The sequence below is a fragment of the Sylvia atricapilla genome, chromosome Z (genome assembly GCF_009819655.1).
Source record: "Sylvia atricapilla isolate bSylAtr1 chromosome Z, bSylAtr1.pri, whole genome shotgun sequence".
In the NCBI taxonomy this organism is placed as follows: Eukaryota; Metazoa; Chordata; class Aves; order Passeriformes; family Sylviidae; genus Sylvia; species Sylvia atricapilla.
This window is the reverse complement of record NC_089174.1, coordinates 27,584,777-27,610,809: the sequence shown is the minus strand read 5'-3', so window position 1 is coordinate 27,610,809 and position 26,033 is coordinate 27,584,777. Positions and strand designations below refer to the sequence as shown.

The 26,033-nt window shown below is 36.1% G+C and overlaps 1 protein-coding gene across 1 annotated transcript in view; it reads left to right on the top strand.

The window, feature by feature from the left end:
- HSD17B4 (hydroxysteroid 17-beta dehydrogenase 4) overlaps nucleotides 1-26,033 on the top strand; it is a 58,836-nt gene that overhangs the window by 32,016 nt on the left and 787 nt on the right. Inside the window, exons 18-23 of the mRNA XM_066339412.1 lie at nucleotides 8,020-8,089; nucleotides 12,026-12,132; nucleotides 12,446-12,532; nucleotides 14,918-15,007; nucleotides 17,493-17,631; nucleotides 24,299-24,426. Coding sequence (XP_066195509.1) covers nucleotides 8,020-8,089; nucleotides 12,026-12,132; nucleotides 12,446-12,532; nucleotides 14,918-15,007; nucleotides 17,493-17,631; nucleotides 24,299-24,426 — 621 coding nt within the window. The remainder of the gene's footprint in view (nucleotides 1-8,019; nucleotides 8,090-12,025; nucleotides 12,133-12,445; nucleotides 12,533-14,917; nucleotides 15,008-17,492; nucleotides 17,632-24,298; nucleotides 24,427-26,033) is intronic.

Below are 26,033 nucleotides of genomic sequence, written 5' to 3'. Positions count from 1 at the left end.
CATTGAAGATAATGACTGTGTTTACCTTGAGAGATTATTCAGTTCTAACTGTACTGCAGTGGTTTTTTTTTCCAAGAGGAATAATGTTGCAGACCACAAGAAGCGCTGCTTAGTGAGGAGAACACTGGGAATGAAGGGCTAAGTAACTGTTTCTGCCCGTCACCATGTGTTCGGCAAAAGAGAAGGTATAGCCACTTACAGTTCCTTGGAAAATCTTTATGCTATGTGACCGTTGACAGAACAAAGTAATCCTTTTGGTTAGTGGTAGCGAAGACTAATAGCAGGAGGTATAATATATGTTTATCCCTCTCAGATCTGTACCCATTTCTGAGAAGTTCTTTAAATTCCAGCCAGTGCTTATGAATGAGTAGCAGTACCATGATGTAAGCTGCTTAAAGATAAAAGTAGCTAAGAAAAATTTAGAAGTATCTGATCTTCTAAAAGCCTTTAAAGCTTAAAATTGCATCTTGCTGAAGAAGAACATAAAGTATTTCTTCTGTATTCATGAATTCTTCTGTAAAGAACTAGATGACAATTTTTCCATCTTGCCCTGTAAAGATGTGCATATGTGGTGCTATTTTTCTAGCTTGTTCTCTCTGACCCGAACTTCATTTTACTAGAACACACTGCCATAAATCTTTTGAATAAAACAGACTTTCTGACAGAAGATCAAGATGTCTAGAGGGTGTTTGACTATTAGCCATTAGCAAGGAATGAATCATTCAATTTCAACCCTATGGAGAATGTTTAATGTAGTTACAGAGCTTTTGTCCTGACAGTTTTCAAACTGGAGGCTTAAATGAATCAATCAAACTGATTTTGCTGAATGGTTACTAATGCAATGAAAAATAACAGGCAGGGAATGACCTGTATCTCTGGAGAATTTTTTCTGCATGTAGCTTTCTCTCTCTTCCTAAATGTGTTGATTTCTTTTCTGATGACATACAAGGTGAGCTCCCAGTGCTTGTTTAAAGTGGATAATACCTTAACTGATACAAGTCACTTTTGAGGAAGGAAACAAGCAAGGTGTCTTGAATTTATTGTGGACTTCTGTGGTTTGCTCATGAAAAAACTCAGTGTGTTCTGATATTCTGCAAGTTTCTTTCCAAAAAGCTGTTCTCTGTCTTCAAATATCAGAAATAATATTCAGAATACACAGTGTAGTGACAGCAAATAAACAGCATAACAGTAGTGCACAGAAGGAATTTTTTTATGAAGCTGTTTTTGTTTTACTGTTTTCCTCTTTCATTCTCTCTGTTTTCTGAAAGCTACCTGTTTTGTTTGTGACATGGCAAAACTAAAGCTGTAGTATGTGGAGTTCGCAGAACTTCCAAGTTTTTTTTAATGTCAGCTCATCTCAATGGAACATCTAGTAATTTTACAAAATATTTGCCAGTAAAAAAATTCTCTTTGCTTGCAACAGTGTCATATATTTCTCTAAAGAGTTCTCCTACTTTGTATTCTGACTCTGTGTGCTTGTTGCTTATATTATGATAGGGAGAAATAGTCATGACAAAAAGGTAAAAAGGGACATTCAGACATTTTTTGAAAAACATGGTGTCTCAACCTGTAATGCTTTTGAACCAGCTAAGTGCATGCAACCATGAACCCTTTAAGACTGCAATGCAGCATCATATGAGCTATCACATGTCAATTTCTGCCACAGCTATGCTTCCATGCAATTTGGAGATCTCCAGGAAATGGTATGTCTGCTCTGAGGCTTCCAGGCTCAGGAAGTTTGGCCATTCTTGCTTTCAAGAATTTTTAAATTCTTTTTTAGAGCTGATGAAGCTGAGCCTGATACTGGGCTCTTGAAGGAGCTTACTTAAATCCTGTTGCTTTAAAGTTGCTTTAATTTGGAAAACTATGATTTTGTTTTAAGTGTTACAGATATCTAAAAAGACAAAAATTCCAAGTAAAGATTGTGGGTTATGTAGTCTTAATTTGCTTTGTGTACAACATTTAATGATACAGTTTTCAGTGATGCAGGCATGTATGGTATGTTTGTTTCCCTCTTCTTCATGAACTCTTTCCACATGTGAGGCAAAAGCTCAAACATTGTAGACATGAACTGAGACAGCAGAGGATGTCAATTTTCCTGTTATTTGTTGCAAGAAGTTACGTTCTGAGAAGGAGTAATGAGAGGAAAGTTATGTCATGGTTAGAGACTGGCTGGAGCTGCAGGTATTTGACAGTGGATTTCCAGTGCTTTGGTCTGTGGGCCCCTGTCACCCAGATATCCCAGTGCACTCAGAAATGGGTGTTCCTTAATCAGTGAGTGGTAGGAGAGGATTCGACAATAGAGTTTGGAAGATGGAATTTGGGAGTAGGACTAGCTGGAGGATGTTTGAACATCACAGGCTGAAATTGAAATCCACAGAGGCTGTGTTCTGAGTTTGTAAACCATACGTCAAAACTGTGAGGTGCTTTAAAAAAACAGGCCTTCAAATTTTCCATTGGAGAGCTGGAATTTGTTTCTGCTGCTAACAGCTACAATGTTTTCTCCTTGTAGTTTATAATCTATAAAACTAGGTTGTTCATAAATGTTTGAGGCTTTGTAGTTATAGAGAGAGTGTTTAAAGGAGTGGCATACAGCATTGGATGGTGATTTTACTGGATGTGATGCAGTTAACAGCATAAAAAATAGACATATATATATATACACACTATATAAGTGAATATGATTCTTTACTCATTCAGAGATTTTGAGAGAGATTCAGTAAATCATACCTAGACCAATCTAAAAAAAAAAATATGTAAAGCCTTCTATTCCAGGTATAAATCTAGCACTGATTGACAGTATGTGAAGAAATTCCTGGGTTTTAGTGGTTTGAGGGTTTTTCAAACATACAGTTACTTTTTGTTTTCTCTGAAAGAGGAGAAAATAGTTAGCCACGTCCTGTTTGAAGTAGTGTTATCAGCATCCTGTGATTAAGACTGCAGGAGTCGCCTTCACTTTCTGAGTCATTCTCAGTCCTGCAGTTGTGCTCATACTGCAGCTACCTGAGTTTAGTTTTTCACTGTCAAATTTGGTTAAAATTACAGTTCACAGTGTAACTGGCAGTGATTGTGAAGACAATTATGCAGAAATCTTGTCTGTTGTAAAAGGGTGGACTTTACAATAAAAACTTAATTAAAAGAGTTCTTGGAATAAAAGAGGGGTGAGGAAAGCATTTAATGAAAGCTCAATGAATTATTAAGCTAAAATCTACTGTGAAATGTTTTTTGCCCATTGGCAGTAGGTGTGTCATTATGAAGTATTACTTTGCTTCTGTGGATGGTGTGTTAAGACCCTTCCAAGCTTCTGTGTAGTTGGAATGTGAATCCTTACCTGTGGAAAGCCATCTTTTGTTCTACAGTCTTCATATGTTCTACAGTTTTAATCCTAAGCGTATGTAAATATTTGGGTTTTCAGAGAATTTAGGGAATGATGAGGGAAGAAATGGGAAGACCTAAGAGATCAATAGGTGGCTCTGAGCCTGGTGTCAGTGGCAGAATTTTGGCTTTTTTGATCATGGGTCAGTTTGCACAGCAGCAGGCCTACTGTCAACAGATGGGTTACACCTGTTTCAAAGGGGTAAAAGATCTTTGCATAGGAGTTAGCAGGGCTCATTAAACGAGTTTTAAGCTAGATTTGAAGCAGGAAAGGGATAACACCAGGCTCGCTAGAGATAAGCATGAGGGCAGCATGACAGTTTTTGAGGGAGGATATCTCAGTGGAAATGGAATCCATGTGTCAAGCAGAAACAGAAGAGCGAGAGATGTGTTAGAAAACATGGAAGCGCTTAAGAGCATAGAGTAGGAATTATGTTTTCTTACTCACAAAAAGATGGTGGGATCAGTAGCCCAACTGAAGTGCATCTACACCAATGCACACAGCATGGGCAACAAACAGGAGAAACTAGAAGCCATTGTGCAACATAGTTCCCATCAAAATATGGTTGTGTAACAAATTCCAATATGTCCTGTTCTGTAAAGACTGTAGTACAGCACTGCCTAAAAGTGTGTAAATTTAAGTGAAATTCAGGCAATAGCACGAAAGAGCCTCCTGAGAGATTCATGTGATTTTTTTTCTATTTATAGCATAAATAATTTGTTTCATGATAGAGAAAATGACGTTATGCAGGTTCACAAATATGGAGAGTGTGACAGAAGAAAAACTACTAAACAAGAAGAGATGATAGAAATCAAACAAAGGGATGTGAATCCTTTGCTGAGATTTGATAACCATTTTGTTGTTTGTTTACAAGTTTCAGTGTGCAGAAATGGTACTCTGAGAACTGTTACATAGTTTGAAAGCTTGTTATTGATGTCAAGTTTTATATAACCCTCAGTGCTTTGTGTTTATTCTTGTTGGGAAGATCAGAACATAATTTTTTAATCATGAAATTTTACCCAATAGTTTAGGGCTTGGATTGTGGTAGAATTTTGTGTATCAAGGTGATTAAAGAAGGAAAGATACTAGTCTGGCAGTCAATTTGTTTAGAGAAGATGGTATTCCTTGCTGACTTTGTTTCTTCCTCTTATCTATACATGTCATAGTAAAGGTTATAATTTTGTTAATCCATTTGAAGTTCCCCAAAATAAAGTAATTTGTCCTTTTTAATTAAGAGAGGCATTGTTAAGGGAAAGGCTTCTTGCATATTTGTCATGCTACTAAAAAATGACTAATGTTTTGTTAAGTCTCTGTTAGAATAAGTAATTTGATACTAAATTTGAAAAATATTTGATACGGACAAACAGAAAATGCATGAATAGTGCAGTGTGGGGAAATTTTATGTACAGTGAATTACTTAAGTACTGTGCTAAATTTGATCCCTTGAAGCATCAACAGTGCCATTTTAACTGGAAATTTTCACTGTTCTTAAAGTGAATGTGAACCCCTTGGCACATGCAGATGAGATGGCGGATGTTTTCTTCACAAAATGGCTTGAGTACTTTTTCCTAAATAAACTGTAAATGCATACATACATACATGTCAATGTCCATACGTATATGCATGTATTCATATATACACACATTTACTTGGTAATGTAAGCTTTTGGGTAGAGATATTTTTCTGCCCAGTTAGAAGGGCAAATAAATGGATAGTTGGCTTTCTTCTTCATTAGCTTTGGCACTGACCTTTATTACAGTCTGCAGGAAGACGGAAGAATTGGCACAGACAGGTTTGATACTGCTTTTTCTTTTGTGATCTGGCAGAACTCCTAAACTGTTAGAGAATGAGACTTGACAGTTTTTGTTATTAATTGGAGAACAAGTTAACCGTATTATGACTGACTTAATGCTCTACATCAATTGATTCTTGTTATCCTCCAAGGATGCATCTTTGGTTGCTTGCTTGGGTTTTTTTTCTTCTCCCTGGATACTTTCACTTGTGAAATGTCCTTATTGGAGGAATATAGAAAGTGGACTCAACAAGGCATTAAAGCATTTCATGTTGACTGTAGTTTATATAATGAAGATTTACCAAAGATTGTGGTAAACTAAATTTGTTGGCAGACCTGATTTAGCTGCACTGAATCTGAAAAAACGTACTGTACCTGTTTCGTTCAGTTCTGCCTGTGTTTGTTCTAGCTGTGACCAGTGTCACTGTAGTTACTGCAAATCCAAAAGACAAACATCATTTCCCAGATTCATATGTCAGACCTTTAGTTAAATACATTGACCACATTTGATTCTCTGAATCCAGTTGTTATTTGCTATATTTATTTTGTGAGCAAAGCAGAAGTATTTTTTACTACAGTAATTTTGAAAAGCATTTGGTACAAGTATTGTCTCCTAAATAGTGTTTATTATCACTCTAAATAAGTGGTTAGTTCTTACTACAGTTTTAATAAGCAACAGCTGCATAGCTAGATTTGAATTTTGGTCTTAACACAGAAATTTGTTTTCTTTTTTATGATCCATAGATTGAATTTTCCAGTACTACAACTAAATATTATTTAGCTAGAACTAATATTTATTGCAACAGCTCTTTTGTGAAAACAGCCTCCTGACAGTTTCTGTAAAAATTTGAACTAATTGAAGAATAACAGTAAGACCCTAGAATTTTAATTTAGCTAGGAAGTTAATTAGTAATGTAATAATTTAATATCTGGCAATTTTTTTCTAGTTCTTGAGTGGCAATTTGCTGTTAGATTTCAGACTCCTTTGAAAAAAAATTCTAGTAATGAAGAGGGATAATGTACTTCATAGGATTCTTTTGAAGATTTAGATCTGACTCTTTAGATTGTCAGATTTAAATTCACTTGTTTGAAAAGATATTTTTAGTGTCCCTCACTAAATTTTATAACATCTACATATTCAGCAAATTATTCGTCCTCTCTTTGGTCCTTTTCAGAATCTCAAACACAGACCCATCTGAACTTACATTAGTATTAAACTTCCAGTCTTGACTATTTGCCTAAGAAATTACGGGATTAATTAGAAGATAATTTAAAAAAAAAAAAGTTATAATAAATACACCTTTTTGGCAAAACTACAGTTAGAAATTTCAGATGCACTGTTGTCTTTTTGGTTTTTTTAAAGGAAAAGTGTTCCAAAACCAGTAAATTAATATGTAAACCAAAACCAGTAAATTAATATGTAAACAGCCACAGAGAAGTATTAGCTTACTGTTTGCCTTTCTAAGATTTGCATGCTTATGCTGTGGTGCAGTTTTCTTCTTTGTTTTTAGTGTCTGGTTCCAGCTCTCATAAAAAGCCATGACAAGGTCTTTACATTCCACCTTAACTGAGGCTCAAAACACTTGCTGTGTATTGATGGAAATTGCTGCAGGAAATAAGACAGAGGTAGAGGTTAGTGTTAAAGCTGTAGATAGGTGGAGAAATGACCTGAATAGTAGCAGATTAAAAAAGAAAACAGATGGATTATGGTTCAAAACGATAACAAGTGTTCAGAAGCTCTCTAGTCTCACTGTATGCTTCAGACTTAATGGAAGAATGGTGTTAGACATATATTGGAAAATTCTTCCTTTGGGTAATCTTTTTTTTCATCTTTCCCTTCTAGAAATCTGTTATCTTGTTTCCTCTGAGCAGAGTTTAGTACAGTTTACCCTCATTCAAATAAGTACATACCATTTTTATTGTCCTAGTTGAAAATACTGGGATAAAAACTTTACTGGGCAGTGGGTTCCAAAGGTCAATAATGTGCTTGACTAAAATACAATTTGTTTTCAGTTTAAAAGCTTTTTTCAATTAAATCCATGTTCAATTTGTATATGTCATCCTAATTAAGCTGTTAAATTCTTGGAATCTTCATTACTTAATGTGATGTACTGATTTTCACTGTACTTCTTGGAAATTTTTACTACAGAGTACTCTACTATCATTTAGTTACTGGAATTCACTGTAATCTGTTGACCAGAGAAAAAGGTTTTATTTCTGAAATATGGACAGGTTGGCTTTTGATATCTCTCATAATATGGACTGCTGGCTGCTCTGCATGTACAGCAAAAAACCCAAGATTTGGTAATGAAAACACTAAAGCTACTCAGGGAGAGAAACCTTAAGTACAGTAGCCATATTCTTCATAGTTTCTCAGGTTTATTCCCATTCACAGTATATATATCACACTAAATCTGTGTTTCTCTGCTTTGTTACTAACAAAAGTGAATATTTAACATGAAGCAAAACTCCTCTAGAAAGCTTGGAGTGTTACTTTAGGGTTTTGTTTGTTTTTGATACTGGCATCAGCTACCCATGAATCTGCTATGAGAGAAGTGTATCATAATTTAAAAGGAAAAAATTAAGGATATTTCTCATCCCTGTAAGACGAATCTGTTCTTGGAAAAATATGATACTGTGTGTATTATTAAAAAAAGTCATATATATACTTCTGTTTTACACTGTGAATAATTTTGTCAAAGAAAAGAGTCATAATTAGTTTCCATTTTACCTGCCTTCTTGTAGAGTGTATTATGTAAGGACTAGTAAAATAGATTGTGGTATGTTTCTTAATCTGTCATGAATTTTTGGGTAACTCCTGCTTGTTCTGACTCCGTCTCTGTTTCTGCAGGCTGCCTTATATCGGCTGAGTGGGGATTGGAATCCTTTACATCTGGATCCAAGTTTTGCTGCTCTTGGAGGTGAGCTGATGGAGATACCATTGTGTTAATATTTGGATGAAGGATAATGTAAATGTGTTATTAATCTATTTTTCACTCTATGCGTCTTTAAACAACCTGGAAAAAGCGGTGTTTGTTTTATAGCTGTTCTTAGAGTTACCAATTAAGTCTTCTAAGTTCTGCATGACACTTCAGTTTGAACCTTTGCTTCTTGTAGCTAGAAGTAGGGAATGGTGGTTAGATTTTACTTACAATGGAAACATACTTTCTAACCTATTTTCCTTTGATCTTGTTTATTGCCACTACCCTGGTTTTACAATGTCTGTTTCATAAGCAGAAATAATTGAGTATCAAAGCTTCCAAAGGAATCCCATAAATTCTCTGATGCATAGTTCTTTCCATCTAAATATTTTTTGATATTATGTGCGTCTCAGTAGAACTTTTTGTTCTTCAGTGTAGTCTTCTCAATCCCAAGAAATCCTGGACGACATGGGGAGAGGAAGCTTGTTAGCACTTCTTTCCTATAAAATTGCTTAACTACACCTCTTGCTAGTGCATTAGCTTGTTAATATACATAATCCTACATGCCAGAGCACCAGATCAGAGGCTGCACTAACTAATTCTTAAGAGATATAATTAATGAAAAAGGACACTTTCTTGAAAATGTGTTGTGAAATTATTTTTTCGGACTTATTTTCAGGCCTTGCAAGTAGTATAGTTTGATTATTCCAGGCAGACAGCAATTCAATTTACTTAAGAATTTTTCCTAAATATGTATGGTATCATCATAAACATTACATGAACTTACTAATCTGTAATAATTAGTCTGCAGTTTTCTGATGAATTTCTTTTTAATATGCAAGTATCACTATATGACGTTCTTATCAAGATAAATAGAGCAGAGCTATGCTTCCTTGTTCAGATCACACTTAACATACTTTCCCAAATTATCTCCTTTCATAAATGCATAGTAATTGGTTTGTTAACTCAATTTTGTTTAATTTTATTTAAATTTGTGTTCATAAGTAATGATTGTCAAATATTGGAGTCCAAGAAGAGATTGCCCTGGTTTGTTAAAGCATTCTGTTTGTTAATGATGTTGGTTTGTTAATGATGGTGATGGAGATGAAAAATACATGTTTGTAATTGAAAACCCAGTGTTTGGAATAATAATGATGATAATACTTCAAAAACCTTACAGATGAAGAGAAGTGGAAATCTTCTACCTGCTCACACAGGCACTTAGGGAAAATGAAACTATACTGTAGATGAGATGTCTCTTTGTCTCAACATAAAACTGCTGCACTGGATTTTGAAATTATGACAGTACCCTACCTATACTAAATGCACATACTATCAAGGAAGAGATGACTGTAGAGATATTCCACAAATTTCTTTTCTAGGTGTGCAAATGTTTTTTTTTCTTCTGAACCATTCATACATTTTCTTGTCATGTAACAATCTCTGTGGTTGTTCTCTTTTACTGGCTCTCACCAGTGTGCATGGGAAGCAAGCACTCTGCATAATGCATTCAGGTCATTCCATTATTGTTAAGACTTCCCATGGGTAATGTTTCAGAAGACATATACTACAGGAAAACACCTGTTTATATTCTTGTGCCTTTATTCCTGTATCTTGTATTTCCAGATACTAGAAAGGGAAAGCAACATTTAGTTTGGTTTTGTTTCAGTCTAGATACCAAGTAACTTGATCAGCTTACAGAATTTTTCTTTGAGTATGCATTAGTTTTATAAAGAAAATACTGGGAAAAATAGGATTGGGTGTATTTGGCTGTTTCTGAGTTCTGAATAGAGTGGTTTCTGGTTCTTGCATGGTGATTTGAACTGAGTTTTTAAAGAGCTAGATGTCACTATAACATTCTGAATGAGAGATACTGAAAACTGATAATGTTACAATAGTGCAGTAATCTGACAGCATGGTAACTTTGTGCTTTCAGAACAGTGTCATTGTACACAAAATAGAGTGTTATTAAGAGTGTGCATACTCAAATATTTTACGGGAAAGAAATGACAGAATGATCAGGCTAGAATACTTACAGTGAGAAAATAGACTTACGTTCCTTTAACCCTGTCCTTCTGTCATGTTTTCTAACCTAATATGTCAAAATTTCTCTCTCTCTCACCCATAATTCTGCTAATCTTGTTTTTCCTTTGGTCCTATGATTTCCATCTTCCCCAGCATTGAATCTTCCATGGCTCGACTTCAGCTGGCAACTAATTACCATAGAGTTGCTTGCTCATTCCTTACCTCTCCCCTCCCTTTTTTTCCCTTCACTTCCCTTTCCTCCCCCACCCCCACTCCCACTGGGATGGAGAGTAGAGTTGGAGAGGAGAAAAGGTAAAACTTGCGGGTTGATAGAAGAACACTTTAATAACTGAAACAAAGTAAAATATTATACTAATAATACTAATGGTGCTGCTACTACTACGAATAATACTGAAAAGGAAAAAAGAGAAAAAGTGAGGAGTAAAATGCAGGAGAAACCTGCACAACGCATTTGCTTACCACCTGCTGACTGACGCCTAACCCATCCCTGAGCCATGATCAGGAAGGGCCAGGTTCCCCCAGTTTATATCCTGGACATGAGACTCTTCAGTACAGAGTGTCCTTTTGGCCAGTCAGGTCAGTAGTTCCAGTTGTGCTCCCACTTCTTGTTCACCTGCTTGGTGGCAGGTCAAAGGGCACTGAAGAGTGTTTGGCATATGTTAGACACTGCTTAGCAACAGCCAAAACGTCTGTATTATCAGCATTTCTGTCACACTAAATTCAGAGCGCAGCCCTGTACAAGCTACTAGTGAAGAAAATTCATTAGACCCCAGCCAAAACTAGGATGGAGTCCTTCTGGCTTTTTTATCTCAGTCTTGATGATGGTTTCTTTTCTTTTCTTCTACGTCTTCCATTTCACTGCTGGCTAGACTCCTGTCTCATCTTTTTTTGTTTGTTTCATTTGCTTTTGGTTTTTCTCCCAGCTCTTGTCCCTTAGGTGAACATTTTGTGCTGTGTAGATGCTATGAGAAATTTTTTAGAGCTCAAGGAAAACAGATTCTGGGAGACGAGAATAGCATATGGGTTCTGGGCAAAGCAACTGGCTTCAGTGCCAAAGCTGGACAGGTCTGAATTCCATGGGCTGTTGCAAGTGTGATCAATTACTGTTTACCAGCCTTGTCAGGTCAGAACATTTTGTTAAAGGAATCAGTAAATACAAGCAGCATTCTTACAACTTAACTGTTGTACTTTAGCAAGTCTGAGGCCAGTTGTCAAAGGTTTATTTTGACGGATTTTGACAGTACTGGAAAAAGATGAAACGCTAATATAAAGCTTATCTTCTGCCAAGGTTGAGCTCCTACTTCAAAGCTTAGGAGTGTGAGGAAACTTGACAAAAATGTCAATATAAGAAAAAAAAAGAAAAACACTGCAAATTTCCTCTCCCTCTCCCTCCCCTCTATAAAGGTAAATTAATTCTAAAGCTGGCATTGTGTTAGAAGATTTTGGTGAACTATTAATAGGAATTCAAAACAGGAAGTATCAAATAATCTTAGTATTGCCACTTTTTAAAGATGACAATATCTCTTATCGTTAATATTCGTACTTACATGTAACTGCATGTCTGGTGTGCCTATGCATGCATACTACAACAGATAATCTCCTTATTTTTCAGTATTTCACTTCAACAGACAGACAAATTCTACTCACAACTCTCACAGAGTACAGGCAGTGCTAAGAGTGCAACTTGTCACCAAGAGCTTTCCTTTTCCCAAAAGTAGAGGAAATAATAAATAGTAACAGACACTTTTTCATGGAGATAAATTAGGTTAAAAAGAAAAAGGATTAAGAGCACTAATGGAGGAAAATACTATGAATAAACTATAGATATTAATAGAAGCTGCATTCAAGGTCCTAATATTAAAAATGCTAAAATGTTACCTCTTTAAATAGGATTTGAGAAGCCTATACTTCATGGACTGTGCACCTTTGGGTTTGCTGCTAGGAACGTTTTGAAGCATTTTGCAAATAATGATGTGAACAGATTCAAGGCAATCAAGGTCTGTGTGTTCATTCATTGCCGTAAATTTTCTTGATTTTTCTGGTTTTAGTGCCAAAAGAAATCTTCAGTGTGGGGAAAGTCTTTCACGTTGTCTTAACTGCTTGAATTGCTTTTACTTACAGCTGCATGCATTTTAATGCCTCTGTCTTTTATGTTTACTTAAATATTTAGGCTTTCTACATTGATAATTGACTTAATTTTTCTCTTCTTATCATTTCAGTAGAGCCAATATATTTAAGCTTTGCATTTACATGTGACAGACAAATCTTTTTGCAATCCCATCTTTTTTCTTAATCTTCTTTTGCTTTTAGGTTCGCTTTGCAAGCCCAGTCTATCCAGGACAAACTTTGCAAACAGAAATGTGGAAGGAAGGAAATAGAATCCACTTTCAGACCAAGGTCAGAGCAATCTCTTCATTGTGGCCTTCAGAGAAAGATGTATTGGTTAAAAGACCAGGGATATAAGGGGGAGCAAGAGAAGGTAACTCCTTAAGCAGCACACCAGTGGCAAATGCTTTGTAAAGAGATGAAATAAATAGAATGAAATACTCTTACTTATTTTATGATGTCACTAGGATTCTAATGGAAGTACTGTTATCATCGTAGGACTTAATACCCTCATATTAAATGAGGACTTTTTTAATTGTGTTGTATTTTTTCTGTTTGTTGACTGGAGAAGATAAAAAACAGTCATCCTCAGGTCATCATAGTGTATTTGTTTTCTGAACTTAAAACTTTATGTATTCATCTTGGGATTTTTTTAACATTTATTTATCTTAATCAGCTCTTCACATTTTATTCATGTAAATGTGCTGCAGATTAGATTGGGTTAAACTTAAGCTGCAGCTATGCAGAACAACTTCCTAAAAATGGAAATTTCGTAGCAGTTGAACATAGTAACTGCAATAAAACAGAGTTTACACTTTTATGAAATCTAGATTTGCATTTTTCTCTTTTCTTTGGTCTTGCTATTAGAATTTTATGTGGCTATCCTGTAATCCTTGTCTCCATGTCAAGTCACTAAGTACTAAGGGTACTTAGTGAGAGCTAAGGTAAAACTCCAGGTAAAGGGCAAAAAGTAAATGTTCATCATTTCTGTAGCATCATATGGCATTTTCACTTTCTTAATCTATGATTTGATACTGGTATTTGTCAATATTTGCACTGGTTTATGCAGCGCATGTGACATTGCTCTGCTGGCCTAAGTTTTGCAGCCTTATCTCAGTAACAATGTAGCCAGGTGTTCATTAGTGAGTAGGTTAGCAGGTATAGCTTCAGCTGCAGGGAGAATTGGGCAGGCAAAATCAAACAAGGAGAGCAATCATAGGAACAGAGGCTTGCTGTATTTATACAGCTTTCTGGGATATACGCTGACTGAAGGAGGTAGATTTTATTTGCAGATCTGATGAGCATTAGCAGCTACAGAATTTCAGAATCTTAACAATGTGTACTGCAATGGTAACTACTGTGTACAAACTCTCCATTTCTAATTACTAATTACTAAGAGTAAATAAGGTAGTTCAGTGTCTCATGTGAGCTTTGGAGTTTACTATTTAAGAGGTACTATCACCCACTCCTGACAGAATTTCTAAATTCATATATTTACTTTTGATGTAGACCGTAGACCATGTTAATTAAAAGAATTCATAATATGCTTCCAAGCCCTTCCAAATTTTTACATGTGGTGAATTGTTCTTGTGTTTAAAAGAAAAATTTGGAATTAGGATTGGTTTAGTAATTGCAAATATGTAGTTTTGCTAAATTTTGCTAGGGATTTTTCTTCCACGGCTTTGGAGCAGCTGATTTGGGATAGAAATTACAAGGTTTAGTAGGATTATAGTAAACCATCTTAAACAGTTATGAGTTGTGCAGAATTTTTTTTTTATTGCATGTTGGATTTGTATGAGTTAAAGCTATCTTTGTGCTGAAATAAACTCTGGTTAAATCAATCTACAGGTGTATATACAACTTAGAGAGGGTGGTTTGAATCCATTTTCACCATTGTCTGAAGTGCAGTGGCAGCAGGTGACAAGCTCTTAGGCATGACTTGAGTAATAGTTAATGAAGTACAATAAACTAGGCTGTGTTATTTGATATTTTTCCAGCTTGGCTATTTATTATGCACCTCTCTATATGCGTTGTCACTGAATCAGTTTGCCATCTTCTGTTAGCTACCATAAGTCAGTATGGTTTGCCACATCACTCAAAGAGAAAATGCCAAAGTGAAACCCATTTTCTTGTCTGAATTAACGATTTCAAAAAATTAAACCAGAGGGGAATTCAGGTATTCTCCATCATTCTTTTTGTAATCTTTCGTGTTTGCAATGCTTAAAAAGAGGCTTCTAGTGCAAGTTGCAGAATAAGGCATGTGGAAATAGTGAAATTATCTAAATGGAGTCTTGACAACAGAGTATCTACCTCAAGGAAAAACGTTTTAGAACAATGTCTTTCTAAGAGCTATTTATGAAGAAATATTGACAGCAGTTTGTAACACTGGAGGTAAATAAGGTATTTCAACTGTTTTATGAACAGAACACCAGCAATATGTTTTGGTACAATTTCTCCAGAGGAAAATAATTACTTTACTTGAAGAGCTATTTGAAAAACATAACAACTTGCCTCAAGACTGCAGCACATTTATGAGGTGGTTTTTTTCTCTCTGTAGCTTTTATGTTTTCTCTTTTCATCTCTGATTTTAAAATATTAGTAATACTCCTTAGATGCCCTTCTTCTATGACTTTCTGCAAATAAGTCACCTTTTTAATGTATTTTCCCCCACTACAGATCAAGGAGACTGGAGAAGTTGCCATTGCAGGGGGCTATGTGGATATAGTACCAGCTTTGGAAAAGTCTTCTGCTCAAAAGCTTCTGATGGTAGGTGGAAGCAATGCAAGTCTTAACTTGCCGAGAAGCATAGTTAGGCTTCATTTATTGTTGAGAACACAGGAAAAATACTTAGGTCTCTTCCCAATCTTATTTGAAGTATTCAGAGGAGTTACAAGTTCAGAGATGTTAACATGCACCTTGTTTAAGATACAGATATTAATTGATCTGTTTGAGAGGAAAATTCTAGATTTTTTGAGATACACAGGATGGCTGATGTTTGATGTGTTTGATGCTAATTAAACACCCAGGATAAACATTGTCCTGTATGTTACAAAACAGGGCATGTACCAGTGAGGGCCTCATGTTTTGAGCACTTGCATAGCTCAAAATAGAAAATATTTAGTGTAATTTGGATGTGTATCTGTAGAGCAATGATTTTGTTATTATTAGTAGATGTTGAAGATCAAACTTTGTGTAGGATGTAAAAGTATGTGACCTCTCCCGGTTTTTTCAGAGACACAGAGAGAGTGGCAGGAAGGCATTAGCATAAGTGAAAATGAGATAATGTACTCACAGAAAAGAAGTTTCATCCCTGAATCATTTTGAAATAGGACTCTGAAAGCTATTTGTGCTTGTGGTTAGGTCTAGCACATAATATGCTCTTTATGTTGTATATATTTTGAAGAGTCACCTGCAGGTATGCATGCATGCCTTAAGCCTTGGGTACCATAGTTGACACAAAGCACAGAATTGTCATGTGAGGATGACCTGAGTTCCTAATGTGGTCTAAAATTTTAATAAAATGTTATCTTTTTTCCACATTGATCTGTGCAAACAATTAAACTTTAATGCTTTAAAGTTTATGAAGTACTCAGACAGTGGCATTCATATAAAGCTTGTGATCACAGAATGGGAAATATTAGGTGATACTTGGGCTGCATCCAAAGCTGTGTGGCCAACAGAGGGAGGGGATTTTGCTCCTCTGCTCTGCTCTGGTGAGATTCCACCTGGAACCCTGCATCCAGCTTTGGGATCTCCAACACCGGAAGGGCATTGACCTGTTGGAGTGAGTCCAGAAGAAGGACATGAAGAAAATGAGGGAAACTGAACACCCCTTGCACGAGAAAAGTCTAAGAAAATTGGGTTTGTTCAGCCTGGAAAATAGAAAGCTTCAGCGTGACCTAATTGGGGCCTTTTATTTCCTGAAGAGGAACTTCTTACAAGAGTGTGTAGTGACAGGATAAGGGGGAAATGGATTAAAACTAAAAGAGGATAGGTTTAGATTAGATCTTAGGAACAAATTCTTTATTGTGAGGTTGTTGAGGCACTAGAACAGGTTTCCCAGAGAAAACAGGAAGCTGCGGCTGCCTCGTCCCTGGAAGTGTTGAAGGACAGGCTGGATGGGGCTTGGAGTACCTTGGTCTAGTGAAAAGTGTCCCTGCCCCCCAAAAGTGGGGTTAGAATTAGATTATCTTTAGGGTTCATTCCAGTTCAGGCCATCCTATGATTCTGTGATTCATCCAGGAACCTGTTTCTTTTTGCTGCTTTTGTTTAATCTTCTCATTAATGTTTGAATAAAGTTCAAACATTAGAGCTTTTCTGAACTGCTCAGATTTTCTTTTTTTTTTAAACTTGGACAGAACAGGTGGGTTTTTTTAAGCTTACTCTGAGAAATTAAAGGTGCTTTGGCAGAAATTTATTGACAGTTCAGACACCCACCAGGGGAGACCAGCCTGAATGAGTGAAGATTGGCAAATTTAAATGCCATTGGGAACCCTTTTATATAAATGTTAGGCTTAACCAAAAAGGTGACAGAATAGCAACCTGAGGAGTCTTGTGTTCTGCTGTACAGGTAGGTACAGCAAACAACTAATCCTCTGAGACCTTCTTTCCTCCAATTCCAGTTAGATGAAGAATGTCACTGAAGTAGCTTCCTAAAGTGGAGCCTTTTATCCAGTACAAATATTTGTTAAAAGAAAGACAGTGAAAGGCTTGGAAAATAATGTGTTTGGAAAAGTTGGAAATGTAAGTGTAGCTAATTCCACTCTTAAATTTTGTCTGTACTGGAGTTTTGACTGTATTCATAGTGCAGTATATTTTGAACATTTTTCATGTCAAGTTAAAGTAATGTACTGATAAAAACTTTTTTTCTGTTGCTCTGAAAACTAACATTACATTCCCTGTGAAAAAGGTGGCAGTGGTTATTCCTCTGAAGGGAAAAAGGGCAGTTTAGAAACTCTTAGAGGCACTAATTAAAATACATATCCTAAATTACAATGATAAATGACAAAAACTATAAAAGCAAGATTTGAAATAATTTAAATGAAAATTTGAAATTAAGCATTTTCTGCTTGAATGTGCTTAGTCCTGATGGTTGCTGGGGTTATTATTTTGTGGTAGAAGATGTCTCAATTGCATTTAATAACTGCTGTAGATAGTTGAAGCAATGTGTGCTGGAAAGTAAGACATATATTCTGTACCTTTTAACAAAGTTTCAATTTAAAATTCTTCAAACTCTTTTTTTCTTTTTAAGACTGAAGGGCTGCAAAGTAATCTTGTGTTTGAAGAAATTGGTCGTCGTGTAAAAGAGATGGGAAATGTATTGGTAAAGAAAGTAAATGCCGTATTCCAGTGGGACATCACTAAAGATGGAAAAACAGCAATGCAGTGGAGTAAGTTGTAGTGTTTGTATAATACCCCAATGCATTTTTGTTACAAAGTGGGATTAATTGTAATCATTCTAATTAAACTTGATATCTTGGAACTAAGCATAATGTAGTAGATGGATATGCAGTGGGACCTACAGGTCTGAATGCATTCTGGGTGCACAAATGAAAAGGAGGTCAGATGACATTTGCAGTTATTAACCTTTCTAGGAACATAGTCCTGTAACTTGCCTATTTAGATGTCGGCATAGGCTACATCATCCTGTAGAACTTCATTTCATGCATTTCTATTTACATTTTCCAGATTGGATTGCCACTGTACTTAGGAAAGCATGCTAAATAAGCCTAGTAGGAATGTTACCATAATCAGTCTGCTGGTGATGTAAATGCTAACTGATCTAAAACAAATAAGTAATTATTTCTACTGCATTGTTCATGCCACTTCAGTGAAAATGTAGCCCAGTTTGTTTCCATTTAAACTTCCTGAGATCAAGGTTTAATGGAAGCATAATCATGATTTCCCATTGTTTAAGCATGGGAGTGGTTGATGATGAGAAACTAAAGCCTGTAATAGCAATGGGTCATAGCAGAACTTTTTCCTGATTAAATGAATAATAGAATTATGTGAAGTGGTCTGATGAAGGCAAAACTACTTCCTCAAAAACCTTTTCTTCTTAAATTCTCCTTGGGTCTCTTTGTAAAGATACATATTTCTGGAAACAACCCCAAATCTAATTTTATTTATTGGATAGACATAGACTTTTTTGTCTTTGGAAAGTTGTTTTATTTTTTAGTTGACACATCTACCGCTTTATTGGTGGAGTATAAAGTCTTTCCAAAGTGATGTTGTAACTTCCAGGCCTTTTTGTGGAGGAATGGAAGTCTTTGGGTCAAGTCTGTTGCTTAGACTTCTTTTAGATTGGTCTCAATGGTTGGATGTAGTCAAAAGAGTTTTGGGGACAGTGCAGGTGAAGAGGCTGCCCTTTGACAGGCTGAGAGGGGAGACTTGCAGATCAGGTCTGCATTATGTTTAGTTCCATACACTGTTACTTTTTTAAACTATTGTTGAGCAATTTAGAAGCCTATAATTTCACTTAAATTTTTCCTAATGTTAACCAGCAGAGATTATGAGTATCAAGACTGCTGTTAAGTTTCAAGAAAAATATTATACGTAGGTTGATCGGGATAGCTGTGTTCTACTTGCCTTGCTTTTTAAGCGATTTTTGAGGTATAAAGAGTGATTTCCGTTTGGATGGAAGTTAATAAGTATTCTGAATATACCTGTGTAGATTATACAAGCTGATTGCGTATACATCAAAATGAGACAAGGGAAATACCGAATAATCCAACTCAGACGTTCTGTCTTGAAATTCATTACTGCTCTTAATCATTTCTACTGTCAGCAGTTTTCCATTTCTACATGAAGTAATTTAAATTACGGACATGGTTAGAACTTGGAGAGAAGACTTCGGAAGTTTTGCTTGTGTTCTTGCTTACATTTTAGATGATAATTAGAAGTGTATCAGTTAAACCCCTGAATACTTAAAGTGGAAACTTCTGTTTGTTGGGCAATCACTCCATACTCCACAGAGTAGCAGTCCTGTCTGTTGTTTCATGTGTAACTAAATTTGAAATAAGTGATGGTCATGTTTATAATAGCAACTCGAAAACTGTTTCAGGTTGATTGATTATTGACTTTAACTTTGGAACTGCTTTATTGGTCACCTAAATGCAATATTATGTATGTTGAGAGAACAGAAGGACAAGTAAGTGGAGGACAAATCTGCAGGGGGGTGTTTCAAGATATGAATAAAATTTCTCACTCAGGAAGTTCTGGAACTCCAAATTGCTGAATGCATAATAAGTACACTTAAAAGAGATTTAGGCCTAAGCAGTGCCCTTTCCTGCCTCATGAGACCACATTTTATTAGATGGCAACAGGTGACTGTTTTTGCTATTGTATTCAGATCAAGAGAGTGCTTCTGCTTCAAATAAATCAATAGTCAGCCTTTTGTTCTCTCCTACTTCTCCTACTGAAGCAGTAGGAAGAAGGTGCTGCTTTCTTCCTGTTCATATGCCTCTAGCTAAAAGGGATTAAATAGACTTAGCTTTTGTGTGTCCTGTTCCCTCTGCTTCTGTTGCCATGAAAATTTTCTGTACTATTATATGAATTTGGGAAAAAACCTTAAAGCTTCCTGTGGGATGGAGGCTGGAGGAGCTAATCTAGTATTTTAAACGTTTCCCGCTGCTGACTGTGATTAAGAGCTGAAATTAAGCATTATGCAGAATCTTGGAAAAGTTACTGTGAATATTTTAACAGTCTGGTCAGTTCCTTAATGCTTATGATTACCGTAGTGTCTGTGGTCTAGCAAATATGTAAGGCTGGTTGTAAATATTTAGGTGACTCAGCAGGGTCTCTGTAAAAAACATTATTTACTTTTCCTTTTGGGAGTGTTGGTAAGCTAGTACTTCCTTTGTATATCACTTTGTTTTGAAAGAACTTTCAGTGTTATCATATTTCTGTATTTGTTTGTGTTTTTTAAATATTTTTGTGTGCCTTTACTTATTGGATGAAGAAAACAGGAGTTGATTAGCATTAAAATAGTTAAACTGCTAGAGATCACTAAATACTGAACTTTCATTTTGTTAAGATGAAAATAGTTATGAAAACTCACTAGCAGAATTTTAGGCATTATAACAACTGTAGTGTCAATGTTCACAGTTTATCCTTCCATGGATCAAGAACCTACTATGCCTATTTAACTCCAATGGTACATTTTTAATGGCAAGATATATTTGTATCTGCATAATTAACGTTTTATTTGGGGGAATATTTGAAAACAGTTTTCTGCCATTAAAAGGCATACACCCAAACAAACACAATGTGAAAGACCTTCCAGAGGCAAGTACTTAAGATTTATAAGCAGTTGCTAACTTAATTCTTCTCACATGTTTGCATGTGTTATATGCAATATGTTATATTCAGGAGCATGATCTTGTACTGTCTCTTCTACCACATGCTGGTATAATTAATTTTCTATGGTAAGTGCAGAAGAAGATGGTAGTTTGTGAGTTTACATTCAAAGGAAGACAGCTTTCTTGCAGTTAAGATAGTCTCAATAATCCAAAAGATTGCTGACTTTATATGATCTTTGCCAGATCTCCGTATGGTCATCAGCAAGACTTTTGTAATGCAGATGAGCAATGACAGTCAGTTCAGAATATGTAACATTGACAGTGTCATTTGCTTACTTGAATGCTTGGCTTTTTCAGTTGTTCATGTAATGTAAGCTTCTGTATGCAATTAGAAATTTTAGTCTTTGACAGATTAATTTTTTACTTTAAAAATTGAAGATGTCAGTATGATGTTACCTTTGCTATAGCTTGCATTTATTTCTGTGTCACTCTTTTGACTGATTTTCAAAGGTACTTCAGATTTTAATGTTACGCAATTCAGTAGAATTGCACTTCTTTACCGTACATTTAAATTTGGCCTAGTGGTTATTAGTTGATCTGTGTACAAGAATTTAAAATATTTTTTGTAAGTGTTATGCTGCTAGATTAGATCAATTCTGAATTATCTTTCTATCTTTTCTAAGTAAAATTGTCATTGAAGGGTCAATCCCATAATGTGCATAGCTACAAGAAAGCAAAAAGGAAAATATGACATAAAAATTTATTCACAATTTGGTTCATGTAGCTAAATATTACATACTATTTCAGTATGGTCAAAATTCTTGACAAGTTATCACTGAAACAACTGGTATGTGAGGAGGAATATTGTTTTGGCTGGGTTTTTTTGATTTAAGCTGTGACTTGATGTTAATTAATTAATTATTTATCTTTTTTTAGGCCTCTCTTTGTAAGGCCCTCCCAGGCCTTTACAAACAGTGTTTCTGGTTCTTTTGGCTGCTTGGTAGGCCTCTTACTTAATTGGATATATAGTTGTTCATGTGTTTTAATTTTTTGACTTGTCACTTTTACACAGCTTTGTGCTGTTGTGATAAGTGTAGCAGTTGACAGTGCTGGAAACAATCGCGGCCCTGCAGCCCACTTCTGCCTTACTCAATGATTTTAGCATCTTCTGCTAGGTCCATCAGCCTCTTCAGATCTGGGAAGGAAGCAGATGAGAGAAGGCAGCAGCCACAGCAGCTACAGCTTGACTTGTGTCCATTTCTGAGCCCCTCTCTTCAGGAAAGACGACTGAAGAGCTGGAGTGTGTCCAGAGAAGGGCAGTGGAGCTGGTGAAGGGTCTGGAGCACAGGTCCTGTGAGGAGCAGCTGAGGGAGCTGGGGGTGTTTAGCCTGGAGAAAAGGTGGCTCAAGAGAGGCCCTACTGCTCTGTACAACTGCTTGAAAGGAGCATGTAGCTGGGTGGGGGTTGGCTTCTCCTGCTGCTTCCACAACCAGCGACAGGACAGGAAGAAATGTCCTCAAGCTGCACCACAGGAGATTCATGTTGAACATCAGGAGATGTTTCTTCACAGAAAGGGTGGAATCACCATCCCTGGACGTGTTCAAGAAACTACTGTATGTGGCATTTAGTGCTGTGGTCTAGTTGTTAAGGTAGTGATCAGTCAAAGGTTGAACTCAGTGATCTTGGAGGTCTTTTCCAATCTTAATAAATCGGTGGTTCTGTAAACATGAAAGATTTACTTTGATTATAGGTACCATGATTATGCAATGTTAAAGGCATGGTTGTGCTTTGAGAGGTTAGTATTAATGGTAGGTACTGACTGGTAAATGATGGTCTTGGGATTTGGCTAGGAAATGGAGAGGGAGAACAAGGACTGTAATAATATTAAGTAATATCTTAGTGTACAACAATCCAACTACTGTTAATTATGCACTATATTTAAAATAAAGTGTAGGGGTCGTGAGAACTTTTCTGAGTCACTACACCTATTTAATTGTTTTTGTCATCTAAACTTGATGCTGGTGGGACTGATGGATGAGTATTATCAATAAAGTACATTAAAACTTCTTTTCAGCCAGTACTTAGTGAAGAAGGTCAAGTCGTGTATTGAGTGATGGTATATCAGACTTTCAGTATGTGGGTCCCTTCTGGAGCAGTGTAGGAATGGTAGGGACAGGAAACAAATATAATGCCAGCAGAATGAACTACAAAAAGGGTTTCCTAGGAAGTAATTCAAAACAGCTGGTTAGGAACTGCAGGCATCCTAGGCGCCATGTCTGTGTTTTCTGAATTAATCTATTGGGCTTGCTGTTTGTCTCAAAGGGAGCAGTTTGGCTACATTGGTATGGTGCCTAACATGGGCAGCATTTGGGTAGAGGTAAATTTTAAAAGCACATGGACAGTTAGGCTTGGTTAACTTAGTCTGAGAGTTGATATCCACTTGCATTTCATGACTGAGTAGATGTTTTCCTGCTAATAGTCTGTGCGTGCATAACCTGCAGGAGCAATGTTAAAGGCTCAGGTATGTCAGGCTATGTAGTAGCTGTTTTGGATCACAAGGATGTTACACCACCCCTACCCACAAACACAAATACATAGATAATTAATCTGGTCCACAGTAACCTTTTTTAATTTCTTCCCATATTGCTTGAAGTTAGTGATACACGTCAAGTCTGTTCCAGAAATTATAATTTGTCTTAAAATCAACTGGAAAATAATAATCCAGTATACCACTTCTCACTGAGCAATGTTGTATACTTAAGTCCCCTTCTAGTTCTGTTTTAACTGGGTAAATATTACTTTAAGCAGATTTCAGAAAATGAAGGACTTAAATAGACTAAAGCTACTCCTAGTCTGTAGTTCCCCTTACGCTGTCAAAAAATTATTTGGAAAAAAGTTGCACATAAGATAGCTTATGCAGAAATAAGGCTCCATGGTTAGGTGAGGGCCTTAAAATTTGTCCATGAAGAGCAACCAACTGTAATCCATGATTCTGTGGCTAGAGATGCCATGTCCTTACAGGAATATCCACATGAATAATATGTGGGATGGACTGCTGATGGATCAAGAGGCAAAGGTGTAAACAAAAGATGGGAATTCACAAAACCTGAGAATTACTCAGCATAGCACATCCTGTCAAAATACTCTTCTATAAAAATGACACAATACCTGATAGTGTTAGCTTTGTAATAGATTATTTTGGCAGATCATTTGGTGTGGGGAAAGAACACTCTGAAACTACAGAGACTTGGAAGAATTTTCGTCTTTCCAGGAGGGAAAAACAGATATTGGCAAGGCTTTAAACATTCCTTGCATGAAGCAGAATAGGCTATATTATATTGCCTGGGGGACAGACTAGGGAAAATGCAACAGTGTGTTTGAACACCATTATGTTTGCCTTGTCTGACTACAGGATGCTGGTTTTGAAATTTAGGGCTTTATTAATAAGTTGAATATTTTTGCAGTAAGTGCACTAGTTAATACCTTGTGCGTCTTCAATGTCATTCGAAAATAGTTTTATCATTGCTGCAAGAATTTTAAAGTCCTTGCTGTAAGCACCCTCCCCTTTAGTACAGGAATATTTTTTTATTTTCTTTCATTGATGAAGAAGAATTAAACCTCATTTATTTTCAAAGTGGCTGATAGCTCAAGATTTATGTTTAGACTGGATGCTTTGTAAGTAAGGAAAATACTGTTCTTAAGTCTGAAAATTTTATCTTTATTTTGAAATTGAACTGTCTTTGCTCTTGCTTCTCAGCAATTGACTTAAAGAATGGCTCTGGAGCAGTGTATCAAGGACCTGCCAGAAGTTCTGCTGATACTACCTTCACTCTCTCAGATGAGGATTTCATGGATGTGGTACAACAAAAGATCAACCCGCAAAAGGTAAAAGACTGGGTGTCACAGACATACTCTTGTATGTAGATGTATTATTTGCCTTAAGTCAAGCTGTGGTTCATGACTGTTTGCGTTCTGAAATCCTAAACCTTGAGATGTTTTGATAGTAGAGACGAGTCAGAAGACATATAAGCAGATCAGTACCTTATACTGAATTAACCAGAAAGCGTCGGGGGGCATTCATGCCATCTTTATCATCTTGAGACAAAGGTAACCACAAAGAGCTAAAGCAGGGCCCTGATAACACCGAGGTTGTGGGTTCAGTACCTGGGCAGCTCACTTTAGAGTTGTACTAGATGATCTTTCTTGGTCCCTTCCAACTCAGACTATAGTGTGATTCTGTGCTGTAAAGCCTGGCAGTACAAACTTAGGAGTTTGATTGCTTCCTGGTATTTCACAGTCTACAATTTGCAAGCTTAGGTTTGTCAGTTGGATCATTCAGGCTGTTTGATTTTTATGTTGCAGGAAGCTGATATTTGTTGCAGTGGTCTGGTTTACTGCCAGTACTGCAGCAAAGAGAAATGTCAAGACAATGCATGCATGTAGATGATCAAAATTCACCCAAATGAGGATATTTTTCAGGAAAATAAAGTTTTAAGGAAGGTCTATAATCTGGGTCTGCACTTCTACCTTCTTGGAGTAATGAATTGCTTAAAACTACTGATTTTACTAATAAAAATGCCTTGGGTAAAACTAAATTGAACTGTCACAAATTTGATATGTCAGCTTACAGATTAAAACTTGAGCAGATGAAAACTTTAATTAAGCTCATCATGTATCAAACAATTCCTTTTCTTTGATCCCAAGCAGAAGTTGTTGGAGACTTTGATTGTAAATTGGAGACTAATGATCACAGTGAATGTTTGTTTTAAGTCTTACATACCACATGAGTAAAATTGTTTGTGACTGTCTGTATACAGCAGGCATAAACAAACAAAATGTTGATATATAATGATCTGAATGATAAAGAATAGTGATTGCAATTCAGGAACATCATCTATGCTTAGGCATTAGTGTTTCCTTTGAGTTTCTGTGAAGTTTTCCATTTAAAGAAACTCAAAGCATCTATTCAAATTCTTTTCTGCTGGCTCTCTCTGTTCTTTATTTGAATGTATTTCAAGCTAATGCAGAACTATGCAAAAGAATGTTTAAAGAACTTTCGAAGAGGTTTAAAACTGTAAAGCCATAGCAAAGCAAAACTAGTTTTAAAAAAATACGAACTAGATTGAAACAGGGTATACAGCTCTTTGAAGAGATTTATTACAATAAAAATGTAATATACCAGCACTGCAATGAAAATACTGATTGATTTATGACTTTGCAAATGCAACAAAATCTTGCTTATTTCCTGTTTGTTGTAATATACTATGTATAAAGCCATTGCATTTGTTTGGCCTATGTGTGCAGTACATTGTGCAAGTTTGTTTGTATTTGTTACGAATTTGAGTGTGTAGCTTACATTTTCATTAGGTCTTTAATTTTGGTTATATTGTCTTTTCATTACATTTTCTCATTTCTTATAATGGTATATGGATTTCTGTAGTGTGAGGGGATGATGCTGGGAGCTTATTTTTGTGCCCTGCAGAAGTTTTGCA